An 18,846-nucleotide genomic window follows, 5' to 3' on the forward strand; every position below is an offset into this window, starting at 1 on the left:
ACTCCCTCCTGCCCCCCCAGACTCACTGTACTCCCTCATGCCCCCAGACTCACTGTACTCCCTCATGCCCCCAGACTCACTGTACTCCCTCATGCCCCCCAGACTCACTGTACCCTCATGCCCCCAGACTCACTGTACTCCCTCATGCCCCCCCCAGACTCACTGTACTCCCTCATGTCCAGCTCGTGCACCGCGTGGATGCCCCCCAGCTCAGTATGCTCATGCGGCCCTGATCCTGTGCTCCCTCCCTGCTGGTCTTGTGGATCCTCTCGATCATCTGCTGCTGCTTGTCGATCCAGTACAGGTGGTCCCCGAACACCGTCAGGCCCACCGGCTGCAGGATGTTGGAGTCGGCCATCACGATGCGATTGGCTCCTGAAGGTCGAGGTTAAAGAACAAGGTGGTCGGGCCAAAAGGGTCAGAGGCAACCAAATGGGTGAGAAACTGAGGTGGGGAGGGGGGAGGCACTGTCAGCTCCACAGAGACGAGTATGACACCGTATACAACACGTCATAATCATGGTACATATAGGTTAAACTCTGAGGGGTTTGTAGTCCTGCTGGTCCTGGTCTGGATGTAGTCTGCCTTTAAGCCCTGAACCAGGACTCCCCTGAACCCTCTCCCACACATTCCTGTGGGCCTGCGTTGAGCTCAGAGAATCTCAGGAATGTGCTGAGGTCAGACCTCTGAAGAAGTCTGTAGCAACATGTGAAGCTACGTAGCTTAGCTTAGCACACAGACTGTAAACTAGCTTAGCATCAATACTTTGTGTTTAATCTGCTCAAAACCTGAAGTATAACAATGTTAATTCACAATTTTACAGATATTTCTGCCATTCAGCTGCAATAAAACTACATTTGATATGTGTTGTCGTTCTTTACGCTATGCTAAGCTAAGCTACGCTAAGCTACGCCAACGCAGGCTCACCCGACAGGTCGCTGCTCTCGATGCGCCGCAGGTCCGAGTCCGCCCAGAACAGCTTCCCCAGCTGGTTGTCGATGGCCAGCGCCACGGGCTTCCCCAGGCCGCTGAAGAACAGAACCTCGCGCTCCGTCCCGTCCAGCGCCGCGCGCTCGATCTTTGGGGAGCGCTCCAGCAGGTTGGTGAAGTACATGTACCTGCAGCACAAGAACCACAGGAACCGTCGGTTCTCCACCTCGGAACATCGGAGAACCTGCACCGAAGGAGCTACGTGGAGGAGCTACGTAGAGGAGCTACGTGGGGGACACTGAGTGGGGACAATGAGTGGAGGACACTGAGTGGAGGACACTGAGTGGAGGACACTGAGTGGGGACAATGAGTGGAGACACTGAGTGGAGGACACTGAGTGGGGACACTGAGTGGAGGACACTGAGTGGGGACAATGAGTGGGGACACTGAGTGGAGGACACTGAGTGGAGGACACTGAGTGGAGGACACTGAGTGGAGGACACTGAGTGGGGACAATGAGTGGAGGACACTGAGTGGAGGACACTGAGTGGAGGACACTGAGTGGAGGACACTGAGTGGAGGACAATGAGTGGAGGACACTGAGTGGAGGACACTGAGTGGAGGACACTGAGTGGGGACAATGAGTGGAGGACACTGAGTGGGGACAATGAGTGGGGACACTGAGTGGAGGACACTGAGTGGAGGACACTGAGTGGAGGACAATGAGTGGGGACACTGAGTGGGGACACTGAGTGGGGACACTGAGTGGGGACAATGAGTGGAGGACACTGAGTGGGGACACTGAGTGGAGGACAATGAGTGGAGGACACTGAGTGGAGGACACTGAGTGGGGACACTGAGTGGGGACACTGAGTGGAGGACACTGAGTGGGGACACTGAGTGGGGACACTGAGTGGAGGACACTGAGTGGGGACACTGAGTGGAGGACAATGAGTGGGGACACTGAGTGGAGGACACTGAGTGGAGGACACTGAGTGGAGACACTGAGTGGAGGACACTGAGTGGAGACAATGAGTGGAGGACACTGAGTGGAGACACTGAGTGGAGACACTGAGTGGAGGACACTGAGTGGAGGACACTGAGTGGAGGACACTGAGTGGAGACACTGAGTGGAGGACACTGAGTGGAGACACTGAGTGGAGGACACTGAGTGGAGACAATGAGTGGAGGACACTGAGTGGAGGACACTGAGTGGAGGACACTGAGTGGAGGACACTGAGTGGAGACAATGAGTGGAGGACACTGAGTGGAGGACACTGAGTGGAGGACACTGAGTGGAGGACACTGAGTGGAGGACACTGAGTGGGGACACTGAGTGGAGGACACTGAGTGGAGGACACTGAGTGGAGGACACTGAGTGGAGGACACTGAGTGGGGACACTGAGTGGAGGACACTGAGTGGAGGACACTGAGTGGAGGACACTGAGTGGGGACACTGAGTGGAGGACACTGAGTGGGGACACTGAGTGGAGGACACTGAGTGGGGACACTGAGTGGAGGACACTGAGTGGAGGACACTGAGTGGGGACACTGAGTGGAGGACACTGAGTGGAGGACACTGAGTGGAGGACACTGAGTGGGGACACTGAGTGGAGGACAATGAGTGGAGGACACTGAGTGGGGACAATGAGTGGGGACAATGAGTGGAGGACACTGAGTGGAGGACACTGAGTGGGGACACTGAGTGGGGACACTGAGTGGGGACAATGAGACTCGGGACACCCACCCTCTCTCCGGGTTGACCACGATGGCGCGGGGCTTGTCGTGCTCCCCCCTCAGCACCACCCCCACCCGGCTGCCGTCGGTGCGCGTGACGTTGATGACGTTGGTGACCTCGCTGGTCCAGTAGATGAAGCGGCTGTAGATGTCGATGCTCAGGTCGTACAGCTGCAGGCCCTGGCTGGGCCCCCCCAGGGAGCTGGAGACCACCGTGGTACTCTGGGGGAGCAGAGACACGTTCAGAGGCGGGGCCCTCGTGGACGGGGCCCACGGGATGCCCGGCCCCGGTTCCCTACCTGGTTCCCGTCCTCCTGGGCACGGCGGATCAGGTTCTGCTTGGAGTCGATCCAGTACAGCTGGCGGTCCAGCGGGTCGTAGTCCAGCGCCCGGACGCTCCTCAGGCTGTGGATGGGCAGGATGATGTCGGGGCTCTGCTGCTCGTCCATCACCATGCGGTTGATGGCCGTCTTCTGGCTGAACAGCAGGAAGGAGGTGGGGGCTGCAGGACAAGAGGACCGGGTCAGGACCAGGACCAAGAGGACCGGGACAGGACCAAGAGGGACGGGGTCTATTAACTATAAATGAAATAACTATATATATATAATAACTATATATATATTTAATAGCTATATATATAATAACTATATATTTAATAGCTATATATATAATAACTATATATTTAATAACTATATATTTAATAGCGATATATATATTTAAGAACTATATATATAACTATATATTTAAGAACTATATATAATAATAACTATATATTTAATAGCTATATATATATATAATAACTATATATTTAATAACTATATATATAATAACTATATTAGTGCTGTGAAAAATAACACGTTAACTCAGTTAATTAAATTACAGGTTTAAATTTTTTTTTTTTTTTAACGCATTTAACGCATGCGCAGAATGAGCTTCCAATCCGTCTGTTGTTGGTCGTCTCTCCAGCAGCGTGTCATTCTGTCTCTAGTGTCGCGTTAACACGACTCCGATCTCCGTCTCGCGCGCCGCAGAGCTCGGATGCCGCGCAGCGCGCACATCGACGAAGAAAGTCACTTGCAAAATGAGCTCCAATGCACCACTTCAATCTGAACTCTGTCCGCCTCATGCAGACGGTCTGTTCATCGGTAATGATCCTTCCGCAGGTTCACCTACGGAAACCTTGTGACGACTTCTACTTCCTGTAGATCAGGGTCTCAACACGTCGATCGCGACCTGCCAGTCGATCGCGCGTAGTGTCGATAGATCGCATGACATTAAAGAGATTGGCCCGCCCCTGGCATGTTCTCTATAGCACGCCTTGTTCTTTTATTAAACTAAACGCCTGTTGTTGATCGTATCTCCACAGCAGCATGTCATTTCTGTCTCTTCGCGTTGCGTTAACACTTATCGATCTCCGCCTCGCACCACAGAGCTCCGTGCGCGCATCGGGACCGAGCAAAAGAAAGTCACTTGTCAATCTGTCCACCTGTCCGGCCGGTGAGGTTTCAGCTTTGCAGCGGTGTCCCGCCGTCCTTTCATCACGGCCCAGTTCATGAAGAAAACCCACACAGTCAGTTTGCCTCAGCAGCTGCTAGAGGAAGACTAGAGGCCTTTAGATTGTGTCATGGTGGAGTTAATGGTTGACAAACAAGAGAAACATGTTCTGTTTAACCCTCCTGTTACCTTTACATTTACTAACATATTTTACCCTCAGGGTCAATTTGACCCCAGCAATTAAAACCTCCAGAAAATTATTAGAATTAATATTGCTTCCCAAGTTTAAGTGTGAGGTACTTTATGTTTGTTTGTTGACTACCTAAATAGCCCTTTAAATAAATAAAAAAGTTGATATTTCTTATATGTTTGACACAGTGAAAACAGCCTGGGGTCAAATTGACCCCAAAGCACACCGACATTAAACATTGAATGGGGTCAAATTGACCCTAAGGCAACAGGAGGGTTAAACATTCTGTTTAGGATGAAGATGTATTAATGTTCCATATGGAAGAAAACTGCTAAATAACTGCTGAGTTGCAGCACCATTGTATAGAAGAATGTATAAATGTATATATCCGTCTTTTGTCATAAATCTCTATGTTCTCACAAAATATACAGAGAATATCGGTAATATGTGATTAATCATGATTAATCCACAAAAACCTGTGATTAACCCGATTAAAATTTTTAATCGTTTCACAGCCCTAATATATATATATTCACCGCTGCAGGTCTTGTTGTCGGGGTTGAGGGAGAAGTGGGCGGGGCATCCGCAGACGAAGCCTGTGATTGGCACAGCCAGGCAGAGGTGTGAGCAGTGGCCGTTGGTGGCGGCGCAGGCGTTCCAGCCACCCTGGCGGGACGAGTGGAACACCAGGATGTCCATCACGTAGTCCAGGTGTCCCTGAATCACGGTCCGGTTCTGGCCGCTGGTCTTGTTGGCCCGCTCGATGCTGCGCTGGCTCCAGTCGGTCCAGTAGATGTAGTCCTGGTACTGGGTCAGGCCGAAGGGGTGGGGCAGGTCGTCTGCTATCACCTCGCGGTCCTGACCTGGAGATGCCAGAGGACAGGAGGACATGAGGACAGGAGACGAGGACATGAGAGGAGGACACCAGAGGACAGGAGGACATGAGGAGGACACCAGAGGACAGGAGAGGAGGACATGAGGAGAGGAGGACATGAAAGGAGGACACCAGAGGAGGACACCAGAGGAGAGGAGGACATGAGGAGGACATGAGGTCATGAGGAGGTCATGAGGAGGACATGAGGTCATGAGGAGGACATGAGGTCATGAGGAGGACATGAGGTCATGAGGACATGAGGACATGAGGTCATGAGGTCATGAGGAGGACATGAGGTCATGAGGAGGACATGAGGTCATGAGGAGGACATGAGGACATGAGGTCATGAGGAGGACATGAGGACATGAGGTCATGAGGACATGAGGTCATGAGGAGGACATGAGGACATGAGGAGGACATGAGGTCATGAGGACATGAGGACATGAGGAGGACATGAGGTCATGAGGAGGACATGAGGAGGACATGAGGTCATGAGGAGGACATGAGGTCATGAGGAGGACATGAGGAGGACATGAGGAGGACATGAGGAGGACATGAGGTCATGAGGAGGACATGAGGAGGACATGAGGAGGACATGAGGAGGTCATGAGGAGGACATGAGGAGGACATGAGGACATGAGGAGGACATGAGGTCATGAGGAGGACATGAGGTCATGAGGAGGACATGAGGTCATGAGGAGGTCATGAGGACATGAGGAGGACATGAGGACATGAGGAGGACATGAGGAGGACATGAGGAGGTCATGAGGAGGACATGAGGTCATGAGGAGGACATGAGGACATGAGGAGGACATGAGGTCATGAGGAGGACATGAGGTCATGAGGAGGACATGAGGAGGTCATGAGGACATGAGGTCATGAGGAGGACATGAGGACATGAGGTCATGAGGACATGAGGTCATGAGGAGGACATGAGGACATGAGGAGGACATGAGGTCTGGTCCACCCACCCAGCATGTTGGCGGACTCGATGAGCGTCGTGTCCAGGTCCGTCCAGTAGAGGCGCCGCTCCGCGTAGTCGATGGTGAGCCCGTTGGCTCGGCCCACGTCGGCCACCAGCGTGAGGCGGCCCGTCCCGTCCATCGCCGCGCGGTCGATCTTGGGCTTCCCGCCCCACTCGGTCCAGTACATGTACCTGAGGACCGGGAACCAGTCAGTGGGCCCGAGGGGCCCCGCTGGGGCATTGTGGGTAAAATACACAGAGCGACAGCTGTTCCTACTGCACAGGGCTACGCTAAGCTAGCCACTTCCCTCTGAATCAATCACTCGTTCCAGTCTTAATGCTAAGCTAAACTAGCTGCTTCCAGGCGTTATACTAAGCTAGCTATTTCCCTCTGAATCCAGTCTTTATGCTAAACTAGCTGCTTCCAGTCTTTATGCTAAACTAGCTGCTTCCAGTCTTATTGCTAAGCTAAACTAGCTGCTTCCAGTCTTTATGCTAAGCTAGCTGCTTCCAGTCTTATTGCTAAGCTAAACTAGCTGCTTCCAGTCTTTATGCTAAGCTAAACTAGTTGCTTCCAGTCTTTATGCTAAGCTAAACTAGCTGCTTCCAGTCTTTATGCTAAGCTTGCTGCTTCCAGTCTTTATGCTAAGCTCTTATTGCTAAGCTAAACTAGCTGCTTCCAGTCTTTATGCTAAGCTAAACTAGCTGCTTCCAGTCTTTATGCTAAACTAGCTGCTTCCAGTCTTTATGCTAAACTAGCTGCTTCCAGTCTTTATGCTAAACTAGCTGCTTCCAGTCTTTATGCTAAGCTAGCTGCTTCCAGTCTTTATGCTAAGCTCTTATTGCTAAGCTAAACTAACAACTTCCAGTCTTTATGCTAAGCTAAACCAACAACTTCCAGTCTTTATGCTAAGCTAAACCAACAACTTCCAGTCTTTATGCTAAACTAGTTGCTTCCAGTCTTATTGCTAAGCTAAACTAGCTGCTTCCAGTCTTTATGCTAAACTAGCTGCTTCCAGTCTTTATGCTAAGCTAGCTGCTTCCAGTCTTTATGCTAAGCTAAACTAACAACTTCCAGTCTTTATGCTAAGCTAAACTAACAACTTCCAGTCTTTATGCTAAGCTAGCTGCTTCCAGTCTTTATGCTAAACTAGCTGCTTCCAGTCTTTATGCTAAGCTAGCTGCTTCCAGTCTTTATGCTAAGCTAAACTAGCTATTTAAGAAACAGAGTGAGCCGGTCCCTCTCTTGTGGTCCTCACCCTTCAGCCGGGTCCAGGGCCAGCGCTCGAGGGCTGTCCAGGTCCTTCCAGACCAGGACCTGCCGGTGCTGTCCGTCCAGCTTGGCCACCTCGATGCGGTTGGTGCCGGTGTCGGCCCAGTACAGGTTCTTCCCCAGCCAGTCCACCGCCATCCCCTCCGGGTAGTCCAGACCGAACTCCACCACGTGCTCCAGGGCGCTGCCGTTCATGAAGGCGCGGCTGATGGTCTGCGTGCGGGGCGAGACCGGGCGGTGAGAGGTCGGCCGCCGGCCCGTCGGACCGGAACCGGGCGTCCCGAGCGCCGCTCACCTTCAGCGTGATGTCGGTCCAGTAGATCCGGTTGTCGGTGACGTCGAAGTCGAGCGCCGAGGCCTCCTTGACGCCGGTGAGCGGGATGGCCACGTTGTTGTTGTTGGTCTCCAGGGAGATGCGGCGGATGTCGGTGTGGCGCGAGAACAGCAGGAAGGCCTCGGGCACGATGCAGGTCCGCATGTCGGCCACCAGCTCCAGGCCCACGGGGCAGCCGCACTGGACCCCCTGAGGCCGGTACAGGCACAGGTGGCTGCAGCCGCCGTTGCTCTCGGCACACGGGTTGGTACCTGGGGGGGCGGGGCTTCATCAATATTCACCCAATCAGTGAGCACTATGCTAAGCTAGCAGCTCTTTCCCTCTGCTTCCAGTCTTCATGCTAAGCTAAACTAGCTTCAATGCTAAAGGTGTTCAGCCTCACCAGAGACACGTTCTGAAGGTCTGAGTATCTGTCCCCCCCCCACACACACACAGCAGCTGAAGAAGACGAGTCTCCGGCCCGGACTCACCGAAGGTCTGGTGCACGTAGGCGGCCTTCAGGCCCATGAGGTCGGGCAGCTGGTCCACGAGGACCTCCCTCGCAGCCGTGGCCTTGTGCACGCGCTCGATGCTGCGCCGCTGCCAGTCCGTCCAGTAGATGAAGTCGCCCAGCAGCGTGAAGCCGAAGATGTGCGGCAGCTTGTCCTCCAGCAGGACACGGCGGCCAGACCCGTCCAGGGCCATCACCTGGCAGACAGACAGGCAGACAGACGGGTCAGAGGCAGACAGGAGGACAGAGAGGAGGAGAGAGGAGGAGAGAGAGGAGGACAGAGAGGAGGAGAGAGAGGAGGAGAGAGAGGAGGACAGAGGAGGAGAGAGAGGAGGACAGAGAGGAGGACAGAGAGGAGGACAGAGAGGAGGACAGAGAGGAGGACAGAGAGGAGGACAGAGGAGGACAGAGAGGAGGACAGAGAGGAGGACAGAGGAGGACAGAGAGGAGGACAGAGAGGAGGACAGAGAGGAGGACAGAGGAGGACAGAGAGGAGGACAGAGAGGAGGAGAGAGGACAGACAGGAGGAGAGAGAAGGAGGAGAGAGAGGAGGAGAGAAGGAGGACAGAGAGGAGGAGGACAGAGAGGAGGAGAGAGGAGGAGAGAGGAGGAGAGAGGAGGACAGAGAGGAGGACAGAGAGGAGGACAGAGAGGAGGACAGAGAGGAGGAGAGAGAGGACAGAGAGGAGGACAGAGGAGGAGAGAGGAGGAGAGGAGGAGAGAGAGGAGGACAGAGAGGAGGAGAGAGAGGAGGACAGAGAGGACAGAGGAGGACAGAGAGGACAGAGAGGAGGACAGAGAGAGAGGAGGAGGACAGAGAGGAGGACAGAGAGGAGGAGAGAGAGAGGAGGACAGAGAGGAGGACAGAGAGGAGGACAGAGAGGAGGACAGAGAGGAGGACAGAGAGGAGGACAGAGAGGAGGACAGAGAGGAGGACAGAGAGGAGGACAGAGGAGGACAGAGAGGAGGACAGAGAGGAGGAGAGAGGAGGAGAGAGAGGAGGAGAGAGAGGAGGACAGAGAGGAGGACAGAGAGGAGGACAGAGAGGAGGAGAGAGGAGGAGAGAGGAGGACAGAGAGGACAGAGAGGAGGACAGAGAGGAGGACAGAGAGGAGGACAGAGAGGAGGACAGAGAGGAGGACAGAGAGGAGGAGAGAGGAGAGAGAGGAGGACAGAGAGGAGGACAGAGAGGAGGACAGAGAGGAGGAGAGAGGGAGAGAGAGAGGAGGACAGAGAGGAGGACAGAGAGGAGGAGAGAGGAGGACAGAGAGGAGGCCAGAGAGGAGGAGAGAGAGGAGGACAGAGAGGAGGAGAGAGAGGAGGACAGAGAGGAGGACAGAGAGGAGGACAGACAGCAGTTTGCTGCTAATTAGAAGCAACAAGCTAAACAACATCGGCTGTAATCTATCAGATAATCCACAGACTCCTCCTCCTCTCTTTCTTTCCTCCTCCTCCCTACTCCTCGTCGTCCTCGTATAAACATAGCGTTCCTCTTGCTGTTCCTCTTGCTCCTCCTCTTGCTCCTCCTCTTGCTCCTCCTCCTTCCCCTCCCTCCTCCTCCTCTAAACATGGCGTTCCTCCTGCAGGTCTCTGGCCCGCGGTGCGGTGGTGGTTTTAGGTTCTGGTTCTATTCTAAACAGAGCGGCCACAATCAGAACCAGATGTGGCTCCGGGGGGGGGGGTCAACAGAGGCCCCGCCCCCTCCGCCTAGACCAGAACCACCACCACCTCCTCTGAGGCCCGGGGAGGGGGGGGTCAGGTGAGGTCACAAGAGGAAAATAAAAGAACGCCGACAACACGGAGCGATGGCGTGAGGACGGAAACCACAGAAGAAGAACGAGAGCATTCCTTCTGCTGGTCGTGTGGAGGCTCGGCCAATGGGAGGCTGCCATTAGACCCCGCCCCCCCGCAGAGAGACACCCACCTCGATCCGGTCCGTCTTGGCGTCCCCCCAGTACAGCCGGCGGTCCTCGTAGTCCAGGGCCAGGCCGTTGGGCCAGCCCAGAGACGTGTTGACCAGAACCACGCGCTGCAGCCCGTCCAGCTCGGCCCGCTCGATCTTAGGGACCTCGCCCCAATCCGTCCAGTACATGTAGCTGAGGGAGGGTCAGGGGTCAAGGACAGAGACAGGGATGGGGTCAGGGACACGGTCAGGGTCCGGGTCAGGGACACGGTCAAGGTCCGGGTCATAGTCAGGGTCCGGTTCAGGGACAGGGTCCGGAAGAGGACTCACCCGGCCACGGGGTCCAGCACGATGGCTCTGGGCTCGTCCAGGTCCTCTGAGATCAGGATCTTCCTCATGGTCCCGTTGAGCCGGGTCACCTCGATGCGGTCCGTGCCGGTGTCGGTCCAGTACAGGTTCCGGGCGATCCAGTCCACGGCGATGCCGTCGGGGTGGTTGACCTGCGACGTGACCACGAACTGCGACTCGCTGCCGTCGAGCCGCGAGCGCCGCACGGCCTTCACGTCGTCGTCCGTCCAGTACACCAGCCCGTCCACCGGGTCGTAGTCGATGGCGATGGCGTGCCGCACGTCGTCCAGCGGCAGCACGGCGTCCGTGAAGTCCGGCGTGTCCAGAGAGATGCGGCGCAGGTCGGTGCGCCGGGCCAGCAGCAGCATCTGAGTCGCACCTGGAGGTCAGAGGGATGGGGGCGGAGCAGCAACACCACAAGTTTCTCAATATTTAAGATACATTTTAAATGTGGGAGGAGCCCCGAGAGGGCGAACGGGCAGTGGGAGGAGCCGTGTTACCGTGGCAACAACCTAACGTGGTCTCACCGTCTCTGCAGGTCTTGCCGTCCCCCAGCAGCTGGACTCCGGTGGGACAGGCGCACCGATAGGACGGCTCCACGGGGGCCAGCAGGCACAGGTGGGAGCAGCCACCGTTGTCATGGGAGCAGGGACACGGCACCACTGTCAACAACACAACAACCACTGTCACAACACAACAACCACTGTCACAACACAACAACCACTGTCACAACACAACAACCACTGTCAACACACAACAACCACTGTCAACAGCACAACAACCACTGTCACAACACAACAACCACTGTCAACAGCACAACAACCACTGTCACAACACAACAACCACTGTCACAACACAACAACCACTGTCACAACACAACAACCACTGTCACAACACAACAACCACTGTCAACAGCACAACAACCACTGTCACAACACAACAACCACTGTCAACAGCACAACAACCACTGTCACAACACAACAACCACTGTCAACAGCACAACAACCACTGTCACAACACAACAACCACTGTCACAACACAACAACCACTGTCAACAGCACAACAACCACTGTCACAACACAACAACCACTGTCAACAACACAACAACCACTGTCAACAACACAACAACCACTGTCAACAGCAGAACAACCACTGTCAACAACACAACAACCACTGTCAACAGCACAACAACCACTGTCAACAACACAACAACCACTGTCACAACACAACAACCACTGTCAACAACACAACAACCACTGTCACAACACAACAACCACTGTCAACAGCACAACAACCACTGTCACAACACAACAACCACTGTCACAACACAACAACCACTGTCAACAGCACAACAACCACTGTCACAACACAACAACCACTGTCACAACACAACAACCACTGTCAACAGCACAACAACCACTGTCACAACACAACAACCACTGTCAACAGCAGAACAACCACTGTCAACAACACAACAACCACTGTCACAACACAACAACCACTGTCAACAGCACAACAACCACTGTCAACAACACAACAACCACTGTCACAACACAACAACCACTGTCACAACACAACAACCACTGTCAACAACACAACAACCACTGTCAACAACACAACAACCACTGTCACAACACAACAACCACTGTCACAACACAACAACCACTGTCAACAACACAACAACCACTGTCAACAGCACAACAACCACTGTCACAACACAACAACCACTGTCAACAGCAGAACAACCACTGTCAACAACACAACAACCACTGTCACAACACAACAACCACTGTCAACAGCACAACAACCACTGTCAACAACACAACAACCACTGTCAACAGCACAACAACCACTGTCACAACACAACAACCACTGTCAACAGCACAACAACCACTGTCAACAGCACAACAACCACTGTCAACAGCACAACAACCACTGTCACAACACAACAACCACTGTCAACAGCAGAACAACCACTGTCAACAACACAACAACCACTGTCACAACACAACAACCACTGTCAACAACACAACAACCACTGTCAACAACACAACAACCACTGTCAACAACACAACAACCACTGTCACAACACAACAACCACTGTCACAACACAACAACCACTGTCAACAGCACAACAACCACTGTCACAACACAACAACCACTGTCACAACACAACAACCACTGTCACAACACAACAACCACTGTCACAACACAACAACCACTGTCAACAGCACAACAACCACTGTCAACAACACAACAACCACTGTCACAACACAACAACCACTGTCAACAGCACAACAACCACTGTCACAACACAACAACCACTGTCAACAACACAACAACCACTGTCAACAACACAACAACCACTGTCACAACACAACAACCACTGTCACAACACAACAACCACTGTCAACAACACAACAACCACTGTCAACAACACAACCACTGTCAACAACACAACAACCACTGTCAACAACACAACAACCACTGTCAACAACACAACAACCACTGTCAACAACACAACAACCACTGTCAACAACACAACAACCACTGTCAACAACACAACAACCACTGTCACAACACAACAACCACTGTCAACAACACAACAACCACTGTCACAACACAACAACCACTGTCAACAGCACAACAACCACTGTCACAACACAACAACCACTGTCAACAGCACAACAACCACTGTCACAACACAACAACCACTGTCACAACACAACAACCACTGTCAACAACACAACAACCACTGTCACAACACAACAACCACTGTCACAACACAACAACCACTGTCACAACACAACAACCACTGTCACAACACAACAACCACTGTCACAACACAACAACCACTGTCAACAGCACAACAACCACTGTCAACAACACAACAACCACTGTCAACAGCACAACAACCACTGTCAACAACACAACAACCACTGTCACAACACAACAACCACTGTCAACAACTCAACAACCACTGTCAATAACACAACAACCACTGTCAACAGCTCAACAACCACTGTCAACAACACAACAACCACTGTCACAACACAACAACCACTGTCAACAACTCAACAACCACTGTCAATAACACAACAACCACTGTCAACAGCTCAACAACCACTGTCAACAACACAACAACCACTGTCACAACACAACAACCACTGTCAACAACACAACAACCACTGTCAACAACACAACAACCACTGTCAACAACTCAACAGGATAAAGACTCACTACGTCAACAGGATAAAGACTCACTACGTCAACAGGATAAAGACTCACTGCGTCAACAGGATAAAGACTCACTGTCAACAGGATAAAGACTCACTGTCAACAGGATAAAGACTCACTGCCAACAGGATAAAGACTCACGTCAACAGGATAAAGACTCACGTCAACAGGATAAAGACTCACCACGTCAACAGGATAAAGACTCACTGTCAACAGGATAAAGACTCACTGTCAACAGGATAAAGACTCACTGCGTCAACAGGATAAAGACTCACTATGTCAACAGGATAAAGACTCACTACGTCAACAGGATAAAGACTCACTACGTCAACAGGATAAAGACTCACTACGTCAACAGGATAAAGACTCACTACGTCAACAGGATAAAGACTCACTATGTCAACAGGATAAAGACTCACTGCGTCAACAGGATAAAGACTCACTACGTCAACAGGATAAAGACTCACTATGTCAACAGGATAAAGACTCACTGCGTCAACAGGATAAAGACTCACTTTCGTCAACAGGATAAAGACTCACTACGTCAACAGGATAAAGACTCACTACGTCAACAGGATAAAGACTCACTACGTCAACAGGATAAAGACTCACTGCGTCAACAGGATAAAGACTCACTATGTCAACAGGATAAAGACTCACTACGTCAACAGGATAAAGACTCACTACGTCAACAGGATAAAGACTCACTATGTCAACAGGATAAAGACTCACTACGTCAACAGGATAAAGACTCACTGCGTCAACAGGATAAAGACTCACTACGTCAACAGGATAAAGACTCACTATGTCAACAGGATAAAGACTCACTACGTCAACAGGATAAAGACTCACTCCGTCAACAGGATAAAGACTCACTACGTCAACAGGATAAAGACTCACTACGTCAACAGGATAAAGACTCACTACGTCAACAGGATAAAGACTCACTATGTCAACAGGATAAAGACTCACTACGTCAACAGGATAAAGACTCACTGCGTCAACAGGATAAAGACTCACTGCGTCAACAGGATAAAGACTCACTACGTCAACAGGATAAAGACTCACTACGTCAACAGGATAAAGACTCACTATGTCAACAGGATAAAGACTCACTATGTCAACAGGATAAAGACTCACTACGTCAACAGGATAAAGACTCACTGCGTCAACAGGATAAAGACTCACTGCGTCAACAGGATAAAGACTCACTATGTCAACAGGATAAAGACTCACTACGTCAACAGGATAAAGACTCACTACGTCAACAGGATAAAGACTCACTGCGTCAACAGGATAAAGACTCACTATGTCAACAGGATAAAGACTCACTATGTCAACAGGATAAAGACTCACTGCGTCAACAGGATAAAGACTCACTACGTCAACAGGATAAAGACTCACTCCGTCAACAGGATAAAGACTCACTCCGTCAACAGGATAAAGACTCACTCCGTCAACAGGATAAAGACTCACTCCGTCAACAGGATAAAGACTCACTCCGTCAACAGGATAAAGACTCACTCCGTCAACAGGATAAAGACTCACTGCGTCAACAGGATAAAGACTCACTACGTCAACAGGATAAAGACTCACTCCGTCAACAGGATAAAGACTCACTCCGTCAACAGGATAAAGACTCACTACGTCAACAGGATAAAGACTCACTATGTCAACAGGATAAAGACTCACTATGTCAACAGGATAAAGACTCACTACGTCAACAGGATAAAGACTCACTGCGTCAACAGGATAAAGACTCACTGCGTCAACAGGATAAAGACTCACTATGTCAACAGGATAAAGACTCACTGCGTCAACAGGATAAAGACTCACTACGTCAACAGGATAAAGACTCACTACGTCAACAGGATAAAGACTCACTACGTCAACAGGATAAAGACTCACTGCGTCAACAGGATAAAGACTCACTATGTCAACAGGATAAAGACTCACTATGTCAACAGGATAAAGACTCACTATGTCAACAGGATAAAGACTCACTACGTCAACAGGATAAAGACTCACTACGTCAACAGGATAAAGACTCACTGCGTCAACAGGATAAAGACTCACTACGTCAACAGGATAAAGACTCACTATGTCAACAGGATAAAGACTCACTATGTCAACAGGATAAAGACTCACTGCGTCAACAGGATAAAGACTCACTACGTCAACAGGATAAAGACTCACTCCGTCAACAGGATAAAGACTCACTGCGTACAACAGGATAAAGACTCACTATGTCAACAGGATAAAGACTCACTCGTCAACAGGATAAAGACTCACGTCAACAGGATAAAGACTCACGTCAACAGGATAAAGACTCACTATGTCAACAGGATAAAGACTCACTATGTCAACAGGATAAAGACTCACTATGTCAACAGGATAAAGACTCACTCGTCAACAGGATAAAGACTCACCACGTCAACAGGATAAAGACTCACATGTCAACAGGATAAAGACTCACTACCAACAGGATAAAGACTCACTATGTCAACAGGATAAAGACTCACTACGTCAACAGGATAAAGACTCACTCGTCAACAGGATAAAGACTCACTCGTCAACAGGATAAAGACTCACTGTCAACAGGATAAAGACTCACTGCGTCAACAGGATAAAGACTCACTATGTCAACAGGATAAAGACTCACCACGTCAACAGGATAAAGACTCACCACGTCAACGATAAAGACTCAACGCCAACAGGATAAAGACTCACTGTCAACAGGATAAAGACTTGCTCCCGCTGTGTCTCGTGGAGGATGTCAACAGGATAAAACTAGCCATGCTAACAACTAGCCTGCTAACAACTAGCCATGCTACCAACTAGCCTGTAATAACTATCCAGAACCTGAACCCACACAAACAGGTTGTTTACAGGTTGTTTACAGGTTGTTGGACCCATCATGTGACTCTGTCTCTGGTGGACTTTGAGAACCAGCTGAAGAACCCTCAGTGAAGGCTGCTAGGACCGCCTCCTAGGACCAGAACCTGAACGAGTGAGGAGGAGGAGGAGAAGATGATGTCACTTCCTCCCGTTTCCTGAGGAGGAGCCCCAACCGGATGGAACCATGGCGGAAAATCTAAGTCGAAATTGTATCTTCTGGATGCAACGATGTAAATTAGAAACACTTTTCAACAGGAGAGACCCCGAGGGCCAGGAGAGACAGGTGAGACCCCGAGGGCCAGGAGAGACAGGTGAGACCCCGAGGCCAGGAGACCCGAGGCCAGGAGGACAGGTGGGACCCGAGGGCCAGGACATGAACCCGAGGGCCAGGAGAGACAGGTGAGACCCCGAGGCCACAGGAGACAGTGAGACCCGAGCTGGGTCAGTGGTTAGGAGGAGACAGGTGATGACCCGAGGCCAGGAGAGCCGAGGGCCAGGAGAGACAGGTGAGACCCGAGGCCCAGAACCTGAACCCACAAACAGGTTGTTTACAGGTTGGACCCATCATGTGACTCTGTCTCAGGACTTGAGAACCAGCTGAAGACTCAGTGAAGGTCATAGGACCGCCCTAGGACCAGGAGAACAGTGAGGAGGAGAGGAGAGACAGATGATGACCCTCCCGCTTCCGAGGAGGAGAGACCCGAGGGCCAGGAGAGAGAGCCAGGAGACACAGGTGAGACCGAGGGCCAGGAGACAGGTGAGACCCGAGGGCCAGGAGAGACCCGAGGGCCAGGAGAGACAGGTGAGACCCCGAGGCCAGGGAGAGACCCGAGGGCCAGGAGAGACAGGTGAGACCCGAGGCCAGGAGAGACAGGTGAGACCGAGGCCAGGTGAGACCCGAGGACCAGGAGAGACAGGTGAGACCCCGAGGACCAGGAGAGACAGTAGAGACCACGGGGACCAGGAGAGACAGGTGAGAGGCCGAGGGCCAGGAGACAGGTGAGACCCGAGAGAGAGGGCCAGGAGAGACAGGTGAGACCCCGGGCCCAGGAGAGGAGACCCGAGGCCAGGAGACAGGTGAGACCCCGAGGGCCAGGAGAGACCCCGAGGGCCAGGAGAGACAGGTGAGACCCCGAGGGCCAGGAGAGACCCCGAGGGCCAGGAGAGACAGGTGAGACCCCGAGGGCCAGGAGAGACAGGTGAGACCCCGAGGGCCAGGAGAGACCCCGAGGGCCAGGAGAGACAGGTGAGACCCCGAGGACCAGGAGAGACCCCGAGGGCCAGGAGAGACAGTTGAGACCCCGAGGGCCAGGAGAGACCCCGAGGACCAGGAGAGACAGGTGAGACCCCGAGGACCAGGAGAGACAGGTGAGACCCCGAGGACCAGGAGAGACAGGTATATACAGACAAGGTGAGGTTCCCCCCTAACCCCCCAGGAGAGACAGGTGAGACCACCAGGAGAGACCCGAGGCCAGGACAGGTGAGACCCGGGGCCAGAAGAGAAGGCCAGGAGACCCGCCAGGTTGGACCCCGAGCCAGCCAGGAGAGACAGGCCCAGGAGACCCCGGTCTCGTGGACTCACCCTCGTTCCGGGTCCAGGGCGATGGCCCTCGGCTGGTCCAGCTCCTGCCAGAACAGAACCTTCCTCAGGGACCCGTCCAGCTCGGCCACCTCGATGCGGTTGGTCTCCGAGTCGGTCCAGTACAGTTTGCTGCCCAGCCAGTCGCAGGCCAGCCCGTCGGGGGAGGCCAGGCCGGGCACCACGGTCTGCACGGCGCCGGCCCCCGATTGGTTGAACACGGTGCGCTTGATGGCCTCCTCGCTCACGTCGCTCCAGTAGATGAGGCCCTGGGCGTACTACACGTAGTCCACGGCCGCCGCGTCCTCCAGCCCGCCCACCACCACCGTGGCGTTGGCCGCCGCCGCCGCCGCGTCCACGAGGCGGAGGTCACGCCGGTTAGCGTAGAGCAGCAGGGGCACGCCTGAGAGTACACAGAGTACACACTTTATATGAGAGTACACAAAGTACACACTTTATATGAGAGTACACGGAATACACACTTTATATGAGAGTGCACACTTTATATGAGAGTACACCGAATACACACTTTATATGAGAGTACACACTTTATATGAGAGTACACACTTTATATGAGAGTACACAGAGTACACAC

At 52.4% G+C, this 18,846-nt stretch overlaps 1 protein-coding gene across 1 annotated transcript in view; it reads right to left on the reverse strand.

Moving 5' to 3' along the window:
* The window catches only part of lrp6 (low density lipoprotein receptor-related protein 6), a 37,223-nt gene that overhangs the window by 14,499 nt on the left and 3,878 nt on the right, over positions 1-18,846 (reverse strand). Inside the window, 15 exon segments of the mRNA XM_056425435.1 lie at positions 164-212; positions 215-375; positions 928-1,118; positions 2,678-2,889; positions 2,967-3,169; positions 4,888-5,214; positions 6,197-6,381; positions 7,449-7,675; positions 7,758-8,047; positions 8,267-8,483; positions 10,211-10,382; positions 10,520-10,916; positions 11,065-11,199; positions 16,617-16,636; positions 18,255-18,654. Coding sequence (XP_056281410.1) covers positions 164-212; positions 215-375; positions 928-1,118; positions 2,678-2,889; positions 2,967-3,169; positions 4,888-5,214; positions 6,197-6,381; positions 7,449-7,675; positions 7,758-8,047; positions 8,267-8,483; positions 10,211-10,382; positions 10,520-10,916; positions 11,065-11,199; positions 16,617-16,636; positions 18,255-18,654 — 3,186 coding nt within the window.

The sequence above is a fragment of the Pseudoliparis swirei genome, chromosome 10 (assembly GCF_029220125.1).
Source record: "Pseudoliparis swirei isolate HS2019 ecotype Mariana Trench chromosome 10, NWPU_hadal_v1, whole genome shotgun sequence".
Classification (NCBI taxonomy): Eukaryota; Metazoa; Chordata; class Actinopteri; order Perciformes; family Liparidae; genus Pseudoliparis; species Pseudoliparis swirei.